At 35.6% G+C, this 13,329-nt stretch overlaps 1 protein-coding gene across 4 annotated transcripts in view; it reads left to right on the top strand.

Annotated features, from left to right (window-relative positions):
• Positions 1-1,692, top strand: part of yrt (erythrocyte membrane protein band 4.1-like yurt) — a 73,615-nt gene extending 71,923 nt beyond the window's left edge. For 3 of the 4 annotated variants that reach the window (XM_081739821.1, XM_081739822.1, XM_081739820.1), the window contains one exon: positions 615-1,692. In XM_081739821.1, the coding sequence (XP_081595947.1) occupies positions 615-821 (207 nt within the window). In that variant the 3' untranslated portion in view covers positions 822-1,692. The remainder of the gene's footprint in view (positions 1-614) is intronic. The other variant, XM_081739823.1, reaches the window with a different exon arrangement.
• Positions 1,693-13,329: the final 11,637 nt, after the last annotated feature.

The following is a 13,329-nucleotide window of genomic DNA, read 5'->3' as shown; positions in this document are numbered from 1 at the left end:
ACGCCCAGAATTTTTTTTCTTTTTTTTTTCTTTTTTTTTTTTTTTTTTACTCCCTAAATTACTACCTTTTACTTTTTAGAACCAATATATATATATATATATATATCATCTCAATTCCATTTTTACGGTATCGTAGTTCCTATGACATTTGTTTTAAGCAAGTAATCACCCACTACATTTTTCATTCCGCCATGTTTCGCTGTGGTTTGCTACGTGAGTTGTATTTGCCGAGTAAATTTTATAGATTTAGTTACATCAGGTTATTTTTCTAAGGTATAAACATTCCTTTGAGTACGTTTTCATAGAAAAAAAAAGCTGGTGAATAAAGTAACAGCCTTCACTGTCGGATAAACTCAGACCGTCTTGTTTTTCGAAATATCACAGAAGTCTTATCTGACTTCAGCGTACGTGATGGTGAGTCTGATTAATTTAAACAGATGGTCTTTAATATTATTATTTTTTATATTTGTTTGTCAGCACACACAGATTTTACAAAACAAATGAACACCTGAATATAGGTTTTATTTTTACTACTAAAAGTGATATTTATTATTATTATTGTAATGATGTTTTTAAGTGTATGATTAAAATCTATAATTTTGTTTTATCTTCAGGAATCTGGAGTTGGAAGCGGTGAAGCTGAAACACATTCCCCCAGTATAGGGACTAACGTAAAACCTAAAAGTCCTGCGGCAAACCATAACAGCTCTTCTCCCAGCCTAAATCAACTATCACCTTGGTTAGTATCAGAAGATATCACCCCGTCCAAAACGGAGAAATCCACTATTCAAAGGAAGACTGTTATTACTACGGAATTATGATGAGTTTAAAAACGACCATTAGGTTATTAGTAAATGAACTGCTTTTATTTTCCTCTTTGTGGAGTAGAATGTTTCGTCAGACCGTCAATTATATTTAAGTTGTAAATGTTGTACATGATAGATGAGTACCTTTATTTTTATTTGTTGTTAATGTGACTGCCAATACACTTTTGGGGCAGTATTTAGTGCCATGAGTATTGCAGTTGGTTCAGGTTCTACTAAGTACTTACTTTCATGTAAGTATTGTTTTCCGACAGAAGCGTTCTGTTAATAGAGTTGTAGATTTTCCTTGGGAGCTAATGCATTTAATTATCTATTTTTAAGTAATTCAAAGTAGACAGTATTGTTTACCTGCGTTTTGATGGGACTTTGAGTTAAAAAAAAAGAAATGTTATTTATAAACGCTATATTTGAAATATATATATAAAAAAGAATACATCCTGTAGAAAGCTGATTGTTTCGTAGCAATATTTATGCTAGTAAACAATTTATCATTAGCTGTTGAACAGTTATACAACATTTAATACATAGTGCTTTGAAGTATTGATTTTATGTATATTTGTGATATAAAATCATGTTTTCTTTATTTTTTAACTTGTTGCGTATATTGGTATTTTATTACTATTTTCTAACGTGTTCCTAGCATTCGATATTTGAACATCTGAACGTAGGCTTGTGAGGATGATATATATATATATATATACATAAATAGATATAACAGATTTAACAGATGCTTGAAGCTGACTGTAATACATTTTTCTAGTTGAAATAACGTTTTCCAGAAGGCATTTTTTAAAAACTTCTACGAATAAATTCATCATTCCTGTAAAGGAGCTTAAATATCTTAATAATAAAGTTCTTTAAAACAGAATGATTTAGTTTCATTTATTTCTAAACTTTTACGAGTTCTTATACCTGCAAGTCAATTGAAGCGAACTTCTACTGTACGAATAATATATATTTATGGATGGTTGGATCTGGATAACTTTCGTTAAAGCAATGTAGAAATGTGCAGCTTTGCTTTATTTCGAGGCTTTACAGCCATACCTATTGCTTTAAGTCCAAATCAGCCAAGAATGTGGTAATAAATTCAACCACAATTTGGAAGTTTGTGCATGTACGAAACGTGGTAGGATAATAATTTTAACAATATCTGTAGAAATGAGGTATTTTTTCCCAAATTTAAATAGAAAATGATTCTTTGAAAATATGAAGGCATGCTCAAAGGTTAATGCGAAAAAATGATGTTATCGGTAGCAAACCATTATCGAGTTACTGAAAGGTGACCTCTGACAGATAGCTGCACATGTTGTAAACAAACGAGATGGGGGATTGTTCGCCAATCACAGCAGTATTCTTTCACGCTGTTGCTAGGCAATGAAGGTCATTGGCTGTGCTGTTGCCGGTAGTTGAGACGACTTGTTAAACGTCTTAAGTTCATTGCCAGAACTGCTGTTTCTGTTGCGGAGCCTCAGGCAACAACGCCTCCAATACTCCACGTGCTCTACCCAACTGTCTAGAAGCCATCTTTCCTTGCGCACACTGTAATGTACAGAGCACAATAATTATTTTTTTCACATAATCGTCTTGGCGTACAAAATACTCATGTCAACATGTGAACAGCTTCGTAATCCCGTCATTGTAAAATTGTTCATCTTGACGACGGAACCACAGCGTGACTTCCTGCTGCTCTGCATTGTCAGAATTAAAATTAAAGTTATCTCATAAATTCCTTAAGTTTTGAAAAAAAGATTAAGAATTGATGGAGCCAGACTTGTGATAAATACTGGATGAGGTATAACAGCGAAACGAAACGATTGAATTTTCTCAGTTGTCAGTGCACTAATGTAAGGGCGTATATTATCGTGCTGAATGAAGGGTACCATTTCTGGACGAACTCGTCGAATCCATGCTTCGAGCTCTTTTGTGTGTGTTAAAATACTTATCAAAATTGGTGGTAGCACCCTTAAGAATAAGTTTCATATGCACTATACCAAGAACGTTCCACAAAATTGTCAGCATGACTTTATCTGCCAATGCCACAGCTTTAAACTTTTTGGGGACCAGGCGGTATTCCATGGAGATGCTCTTGTGTCACGGACGAAATTAACCAGGTTTCATTACGTGTGACGATGTTGCTCAAGAACTCATCTTCACATTCATGGCGCTGAAGTAACGTGTCTATCACATGGAAAAGTCACGAATCGAGAAATTGGTCACGAAAGTGTTCCCAAAAGTCCCGAAATGAAGGTGCTGGTTACGAAAAAATACTGAATAGTGTTAAACAACTTATTTCCGAATTTTTGCTAAGTACTAAGTCTAGCCAGTGCTTTTAGTCTGATAGACCAAAATGGAGGATATGTTACATGTATTCCATTTACGTGCTGGACATTGAATGGTCTAATTTTATTGTAATGTCTTTACATAAATTACTACTGTGTAGCGTTCGGCTTCGGCGGTAGAGCTAATTGAAGAAATATAAATAAGTTATTAATTTACAGTAGAAGATTACCGTAATGAACTTACGATGTACGAAGGAAAGTAGTATTTCATATTTATTTTGCATGTAGGTGAACTAACTTCAAGTTATCACTACGATTATCAATATACAAGTCCACTTTGATATTATTGAAATTCAAATCATTTTAAATAGAAAGCTCTAACGCAAGATGTCGATAGTCTACTTTCGCAATACAACAGTACATATTATTTAGCATATATTTATAAGTCTCTTCACGTTCTACGATGCCAAAAAAAAAAGATAATCTAACGTATCAAATAAGAGCAAATAGTTTCTAATGGCGAAGAAAAATGTACTTGCTGTATGTTACCTGCGCTTTGTAGTAGGTGTACTGGTGCCTTTGAGTGACTTGCAGAGTAGATAATCATGCCGTCTCGTTATCACTTCAAAAATACAGATATTGAAGATACGAAAGTTCAAACATAAGGTGAATGTGTATGGGTTTGGGTACTGTACCTTTTTTAATTACTCGAGAACTATTTTGTCCTAATGCACAAAGGCATATAAGGATTCTTGAAAACAGTAAAAGAGTCTGTAAAGACATTCTAAAAAGTTAAGGAGGGTTCTTAACTGATGTTCACGTCAGTTATGTCCTGATCATACTATAACAATTTTGTGTCTCATTACCTTAATACTTTGGAGTGTTTCACTTTCAATGCACACAATACACTTTCAAGTGTTGACTGCTGTCAGTTTCCATATTCTGCTCTCCTTCAGCGGACCTTAACGAAGTTTGTTTTAGTCCTCCTCCTCAAATTGTTGTATTTCTGCTTAATATTGACAAGTAGCATATCTCCATAACTATCAAAATATTCAGTAATTTTCCCAAGGCCCAAAACTTTGATTATCATCGAAGCAAGGCTTAGTTGTAGTTGAGATTCACACAAAAAATGGCAAGGATGTGGCTACACGTTAACTGGTCCATCATGTATGTAACATTTTGAATTCTAGTATTCTGTTAAGTACAAGGGCCAAAATGTTACTAAATACGATTCCGTACATCGTAACTAAGTTTAATTTACTATTTCTACAGCGAACTAACATAATTTTACCTAACTTCAAGTCAGTAATATGTATGATGGACCAGTTATTTACACCTGTCGTGCGAAAATGACTCCAGAATACTTTAAATAACTTTGATTGACTAGTAATTGCAGCACGGATTAAAGATATTAATTTTTATCCCAGCCACAGGTACTCAACACCGTTCTAAAACCTTGTAGTCCCCCATATTCTCTAAGTTTTACCGTTCACTGTAGGCTGTTACGTTGTTTGTAGGTGTTTTTCGTTATTTTTTCGTATATTGATACATATTCCCTTTATATAAAATTTATTAGCAAAGATGATTTATTACTGCAGACCAAAAGATTAATTCTGCACCTCATAATAATGTGCAGAAGAAGACATTCAGTACAATATACAGAAGGTTTATCCGTCTATATGAGTTCAATTTTAAATCTTCACCTCTGCTCACAGAATCAACTGATCCGAATGATTCAAACAGCAAGAGAAAGTCAAAGGATTTAGTATCACGTTAAGTTCGCATGTGTGTGGTGTGTGCATCATGGCTCCGAAGATGAACCGGTTTTGAGAAGGCTACCTCGTAGCACTTTACCACGCCAAGTTTTCCGTGACACATTCAAAAACAGTGCAGTGAAAATGATTGTGCGTTAGAGTCAACGACCATCAAGAAGATAATTAATCGGTATAAGGACCACCACGTTCCAGCACTTCGTTCACCCAGCAAGAGAAGTAGAAAGCGACTGTGTACTGCGGTGACTCCACCGGTAGCTAGGAAGTTGCATCGAATGGCCCTGCAGAAAACCGTTATACCAACGTGTGATGGTAAAACGATTGCCCGTGGTACAGTCAACTGTGATCCGCAACCTACGTGGAAAATTCAAGCTTCGGGTGGTGTTTAAAACTTGTCGACATGTCCTTACTGCTACCCATCGGAGGGAAAGAAAGACCCACTACAAGCGCCTCTACAACTCGTTCTATCCGGGGAAAGTGGAAGTTTGTTGCCACCTCGATGAAACATGGATTTATCTATCAGATTGTGGCAAAATTTGAGCAGTAACGTACACCCCACGAGACGCATAAATCCATCCTGACTTCATCCGTCAGTGCAAAGCAAGTTTCTTGAAGGGATTTCTGGTTGTTGCGTGATATTGCTATAAAGGCAAGTAAATGATTCAGCAGGTGCCTAAAAACTGCAAAATGAACACAGCATTTTATCAGCAACTTGTCCTCACACCAGTTTATATAGAATAATTCCGTTTGTATGGAAATGCAATAGAGTCCGTGTGAATATATACAAGGCCTCATCACATACATCACGTTCTACTCAGACATTTCTGCAACAGATGACCGGCAAGCACCGGTATACAGACTATTCACTTCCGGGACATACCAGTGAAGTCATCTGATGCTAGTCCCATCGATATTTGCGGCTTTGGCCTATCGAAAAGACCACGTGCATCTTGTGTCACCACGATCCGTGGTCTCTGGAAAGTGTGCCAGGACGAGTGGTTCTATATTTCCGTTTCTGCACTTCTTCGGAACCTCCTACAATGGAAGTTACGGTGCAAGGCTGTTGCCGAGACACTGTGCTCACATCGAGGGCAACCGATACTAGTCCCATTGTTTATCGTAAGGTAGGTGAGACGTCAAAGCCGGGCACAACTAGATGGATCAACCTTCTCTATGTAATTTTCGAATCGATACAAAAATGAAAGTTTTACGTACACAATAATTGGAAGTAATGTTATAACGTTGTTTAAGTAAATTATACACCATCACCATGTATATTATCAGATATTTTCAACTGCAGACAGCAGGAAGAATAAGTTTTGCTAGAAACTCGAAAATTGTCACATCCTGCGAAATGTGAAGTGCAAATAAGTATAGAATTTTTTCTGGAAGTGGGATAAAACAGCAAAACGCAATTTTAAGTTGAAAACTTACCTCGAGAAATTAATTCTTGTTCCATATCTTCATCACCCACCTTACACATAAATAATTAAATTAATGACATGTAGAATCAATTATTGTCATATGTTTTAAGCAAAATTTAGGTTACGTTTTATGACGTGACTTGGTATCTAGTTATATCATAAATAAATATCACAAGTTTGAATGCGAATAACACAGAGAGTATTAACACCAAGGCAATTTATTTTGGTCATGTTTTACATTGATATGTTGTACACCTGACGCACGAATCATTTTTCGAAATGTCCCCCCTTGGCCTTGATGCAGGCACGAAGTTTGTCCGGCCACTGGTCAATGGCAGTACGCACCACGTCCATGGGAAAATTGTTCACTGCTCGGGTCAAGGATTGTTTCACTGTCGACAGATGAATCCCGTTTATGGCAGACCTTCGCCTGAAGGACTGCCCAAAGTTTGTAGTCCAACGGGTTAAGGTCCAGGCTGTTAGAAGGCCAATCAGCGGTAGAAATGAAGTCGGGGATGTTCCGTGCCAGGCAGTCCTGGGTTGTTTTCGCTTTGTGGCCTGGAGCAGAATCCTACTGGAAGGTCCATCTTTCTCCAGAGAACATGGTAGCAGACAGTGATTTCACTATAGGTGTTAGCGCTGTGTCCTGGTACACCTTGTTCGCAAAAATGCAGCTGGGTTGTGCCTGAGTAGATCACTCCTCACCAAACTATCACTGAGGCAGGATTGTGTGCCCTCTGAACCCTTGGAGCTTCCTCAGCAGCTACAATAGATGACGTGGCATACACACAGTCATTTTCGGCGTTGTAGGCCTGCTCAATTGTGAACAGCTTTTCACACTATTGGAGCTACATGTGCACAACATGTAAAATTAAGAAGTCTGATATGTGGCAACAAAGGGTAATAAAGGAATGCACTAGAAACAAGTGAGGATTTTGCATTATACTTCTGTAGGCCCGATAAATAAGCAGACAACTCGCGAAAACAAAATGATACATGTGAGGAAAGATACACGTGTTTTCTAAATTCTGTAAACTGGTTCTCGATTATCTTATCAATATTTGGAAGAGTACTTACTTGGTATTACTTGGTAATGTTTTTGTCTTTCATGTTAGGTGACATATTATTTTACCTCTCCTACACGCCATATAATTATGTTTGTACACTGTAATATTACCATATTTACATTGGAAATATAGTTATTTTATTATTACATCATTTCTTTTTTAATCGGCCAAGATAGCTGTGTGGTCTAGAAGGCTAGACAACCGACATATTAGGCATCGCGGGTTCCAATCCCGCCTCGGGCATATTTTTGTTGTACTTTTCACCTTACATTTCATTGTAATCTTTCTCTTTCATAGTTATTCGGATCCCACTTTACACTCCTATATAGATTCGGAGCTGACACAGGACGTAAAAATGGCATCAGTCAATTTCGTTTTTCAAATGCATCAATGTTTTGTGACACCGCTGACATTTTGCTATGTTATACTATCTGTGTTATGCATTTGAACTAAATTCGACCCAGATTTCTTTATTACGCTCTGTTGCCACATTTCAGACATTTCCATTGTACATTTTCAGCACAAGTAGCTCCAATAGTGTGCAACACTGTATCACTACACTTCACTGTTATGTTTAGTGATAATAGTGCATTTTAAATCTGTGCACAGTTGTATATAGTGCTATTTCAAACAAAATATTTTATGCTGGGTTGGCAACACTGCTTCACATATGGCAACACTGTTTATAGTGTTCGATAGGGCATTTTGTTCTCATCATATTGTACAACTTTTGTTTTGATTGCTTTAACGGTTTGCAAGATATTTACTTTAAACGTACATAATTCCACGATATAATATTTTGGATTTTCAAATTTTTAAGCCCCCTAGCTCCTATCCTTCTGGTCCATAGCACCTTAAATTTTACTCATTTTTATTTTTCATGATGCTCTACCAGATGTGCTATGTGGCAATCAGGTTTTAACGACAACTTGTGAGACCCTCCCGTGTCAGTAAAGGTATTTTTAAATTAGGTCTCTCATCAAAAAGTATACTGCAAATTACAACTGAAGGTCCCAATGTTAACTTCAAGCTCTTTAGTGATTCCATATGATTAATAAAGTAATGAGAATTAAATGAAGAGCGTAAACTTCTAACAGATCTAGACATGTGTTCTCTTCATTTTGTATACGGTAGCTACAAAGCAGCACCCACTTATCTGCGTAGAAATTAAGTAGTTCTTGAGGTTTCATATTATTATTCCAACTCATCTAGACAGTTGTAATATATCTCTGTGAAAGGTTAATTTATTTTCTCTTAAAATCTGTTCAATCAGATTGGTTAAAAATATAAATATGATTGGAAGAGTACAAAATATGATACCCTATTTAATATATATATCAGCGTTGCCAGATCTAGCATAATTTGCATGTCTTTAGCATCTAGCATCTTGCTTTTAGCATCCTGCCCAAATCTAGCATAATTTCAGCAAGTTTATCAAACAGTCGCAAAACCTAGAGATGAGAAAGAAGTTAGTAATGGGAAGAAAAAGAACGGCAGAAATGTATCCTGTCCCATTGATTCATACAATCGGTAAACCATACAGACAGCCTTATTGTTCGAAGCAAATTCGAAACGGCGGGAGGTCATCCTTTTACCGATACCTTTAGAGAAGAGGCGTGGAAACAATTTAGTGTTTCTGAATATGAGTTTTATTGCAGACGGTAGCTTCTTGATGAAACATATAGCACACAAATGAAGGTGACTCAAAGGCCTTTCGGCATGTTTTTGACCCAGTTCACCCCAGAGATGCATTTTTTTGGTAGCTCCAACCAGGGTTTTCTCATCTTTGACTGCGAGGTCACTTTCTTTCAAAATATGTAAACAAACACTTTGCATTCATTTATGCGACATATTTTTCTTTCTTTATTCTTCTTAGAAGCCAAAAGCTGTGAGCCTGGCAATGACTGCACTAGTTTAGTTGAGTTGCAAAGATTTGGTGCGTGAAGTATTGAGTTCTATCCTCGTATTTTTGCGCTCTGTGTATTTTAAGGTACGTTATCGCATCTCAACTTTGGTTTTCTTTTCTTTAGTAATTATGAGAATTCTGAATTTAGTAATTCTGAATTAGTAATTATGAGAATCTAGCATAATTTAACCGAATCTAGCATAATTTCGATCAGGTTTTGGAATAATTCCGAGCTGTGAGTCTGGCAACGCTGATATATATATATATATATATATATATATATATATATATATATATATATATATATATATATATATATATATATATATATAGAGAGAGAGAGAGAGAGAGAGAGAGAGAGAGAGTCTGTTCCAGCTAACCTACCCGTGAGCAATAACTTCTCCGTTTCCAGCTCTTTTGTGAAAAATAGTTTGCTTCCTGCAAATGTATTTCTTCAGTCGGTGACTGTGGAATTAGGCTACAGTCTTTTTGGATTTCCTCTTAGACGGTCAAATTTTCGATGTAATTTTTGTGCACTTCTGGTCACAAAAACCTAGGCTGCCTTCCAGAGACTAAGTCCGAAATAATGACCTTAGATCCTCACGAATTCCCTTTAGGTCTATCTAGCTCGTTTTCCCTACTGTTTTGTCACTGTTAAGGGTGGAAATTGAATGATAATATTGCAGTATGCATATAAAAATTTCGTTGAAGATACATAAAATAACTACAATTCAGAAAATTACGATAATTTTAAGTTGCAAATTTGATACATTTTTAATATTTTTTATCTAGAACGATTAAAAAAGCGATAATATTAGGAGAAATATATCAAAAAACAGATTTCGATGATTAGTCCACCTCCACACGATTTCCTCACTGTTTCACTGGCAATTCGAGTATTTGCAAAACACATTAGTCTGGTTACCTTTGTTGGAGCGAAACTAAGGAGTAATTTATGAAAAACCCATTGAAACCAGTAGGATAAAAGCAAGAATATTTGAAACATTCTGTTGTTTTCTTGTGAAACAGTTTGGAGGTTTCAACAGACAAAGTAAAATCATATTTTCTTGTAATGTTAGTATTACAAACTACCGTAAAATAAACCAAAGCTTGAATAAATTTTGCTTCGCATAAAGTGAGTTACTTTTCTCTTTTTCAAATTGTCCTCTTAAAACGATATTTTTTTAAGGAAATGAGATAAAGACTTCTGGAATTTATTTTATGCAAAGTCCTTCAGCAAGTAGCTCTGTAACTAGTATTCAAAACAAACATACAAACATAATGAAAACTTAAATTATGAATCTTTATAAAAAAATATATGATTTGTTTGTTACTTCTTCAATGGTCCATGGACTATCTGGTGGACAAATGTTTCCTCCCACCTCCTTCATTGTACAATCACATTTTCACCGTGTCCTTTAGCCTCGGTGCATAATCGTGGGACGTTACTATTTTAAGCTAAATTTCATGACAATTCTACCTTTTTCTAGAAAGAGGAATTTGAACATTTGTCCTCTTTTGAACATTGAACATTTATGTTAAAATGACCCTTACATATGTTGTTAATGGTAAAAAAATAAAAAAAAAAAATCTTTCAGTTTTACGTTCCACTATATGCCAGCTAGGCTAAAGGAGAAGGGCGATGATGAGAAATGAGTGAAATGAATAAAGTGGGAGAAAACGGAGAACCCCGAGAAAATCCTCGCACACGATGTTTGTCCACCACAAAGTTCACTTATATTAAATTTGGTCTTATAAACGTAAGGATAGACAACAAATCTACATATTATGCAAATGGCACACTTGTTTCCCACAAATTTAATAAGTAAATCAGCTGAAATGCCCGATCTCTGAATAGGAGAATAGGATTATGGAAAAACATTTTGACTTTTTTCTCCACTAAGATACACATTTCAACAAGTGTAATTATAAAAACCCAGGAGATATGCAATTTTGATGTATATTCTGAACTACCCTATTAATGTATGCCAAGTTATTGGACCGACCGAAATCCGAGTGTCAACATACACAATTTATAACCACATATAGCTCATGTAATAATAACCATGTTAGCATGGGAGCAATTTAGAATGCAATCTCATAACAAACTTGACCATTTAATTTTAGGTAGAGCAATTAATTTGTTAAGATGGATAGTTTTGATTGCATAAATAAAACTAGAGATATCAGATCAGATAATTACCCAACTGGTGCTGTGACCTTATGTCAAAATCAATAACAACTGTCATATTGAATTTAGAAGTTAGGTTATGAGTTGAATGAATTTGGTAACGAAGTTGAATAATAGAAGTGTGTTATCAATTTGTAACCAGCATGTACTCGCCCAGATTTTGATCAGTGAAGATTTGAGAGGTTGATCCTTCTTGTCTGATGGTCACTTGAAAACTCCCTCGAGTTCACTACTTTTTTTGTCCACCTACCTTTTCTTCCTCGTTTTTGGTAGCGTCATTTCTTCCGCTTACAATTACATTTTCAGAATTACCTCATAACTTGAAGTAGGAAGTGTTTGTTATTGCCTTGACACATTGCTACATAACATAAGTTATATTTCCTATTAAAATAATGTTTTATCTAGACATAGTTTTGAATTGTTACGAGACTTCCTTAATTTCTTTACATGTGTGAACGACCTAACAGCACCAGATTGGGAATTGAGTTTTATTTGCATTTAAAATATGAAAGTTTACAAAATATTGATGTCAAAATTAATAAAATATTATTTGCCCTTTACCAAATCGCTTCAGTCATATTACATTCCTCCCCGCTTGAATATTCGGCATTTCCGATGTCGATATAAATTTAAGAAAAATCAAAGGAACACCAAACCATAAGTAAATTGAATGTATAAGACAGTTCGTTAAAATAAAATCAGTTTGTAGCAAGCTGAAATGAATGTGATAAAACACTGTTTAGTCCAAGATAATCATATCAAAAATAAAAATGAAGTCGTTATGATATCGTTTGCAGTATGCGACTTACAAAGTATCATTACTATATTATTCGAGTTTGAGTAGTGTTAAAAGGATTCAAGACAGACAGTTACAGGGGCGGATCCAGGGGAGGACGATCGGGGCAATCGCCCCCCCAGAAGAGGGAGCTTTCTTATTTTATATATATAAATAAGACCCATCCCACAGTTTGGAGCCCTTAAAAGTAGCAATATAACAACACACTCCCCCCCCCCCCAGAAGTCGGTCCTGGATCCGTCCCTGGACAGTTATGTGCTTTAATCGTCAAATCTGAAATTTTCGAGGCCAGTTTATATCAACCGAAAACTGAACTGTGGAGAAGGATCTTCTGACGGCAAGGGACCAGCTGTGCAACAGGTATGACATTCTTATGTTGGTCAAACTCCTTTATTATTATCCTTCACGAATTCCAAATAGTTACACATGACCAATCTAAGTTTCTCAGAACCTTAATTTTGTATAAACATGTTCCCAATAAATCGAATTAACATGAACATAAAGACTTTGCTATTTCTCGGAACAGCTTCTATAATTCTCACCTTAACTAAGACAGGTTTACGATTTACTTAATTTCTGCTCAAGTTTTAGGAGCAAATTTGAGAGAAATTTCGGATATTTCGCTGGTTTTCGTCTGGTTTTTATTCAGATGCTACGGTACCCATACACGAATAGAATTAATGTAAGACCAGCCGATCATATATATTAACATGGCCTGAATACCGACATCAAAGTCCGATTCAACTACATTTTGTGTGTTTAATAGGAGAGTGAATGGGTAATAAGCTAATGACCATCAAAAATCTTTGTTATTTTCAAAGATCTGAGCTTCGTTAGATTAAAAATATTACAGAAGAAAAGGTCTTCAGCGTAAATTACTGTTGGAAAACCACCGTGAAGTTTTTGAGTAAGTCTCAAAATAAACTTTAAAAATACCCATTTCTCCATGGTTTCCAGTGGAAAAAATAACAATTAATTTCTTAATCGCTTCGAGTTATTTTGATTTCAATTGAAAATTAAGTTCTTGATTGATTAGTTTAATCGGCCGTTTTTAATGGATTAATTACAAG

Source organism: Thermobia domestica, chromosome 15, assembly GCF_964235325.1.
Source record: "Thermobia domestica chromosome 15, izTheDome1.hap1.1, whole genome shotgun sequence".
NCBI classification, from domain to species: Eukaryota; Metazoa; Arthropoda; class Insecta; order Zygentoma; family Lepismatidae; genus Thermobia; species Thermobia domestica.
Note: the sequence above shows the minus strand (reverse complement) of the source record. Positions and strands in the feature narration are given on the sequence as shown.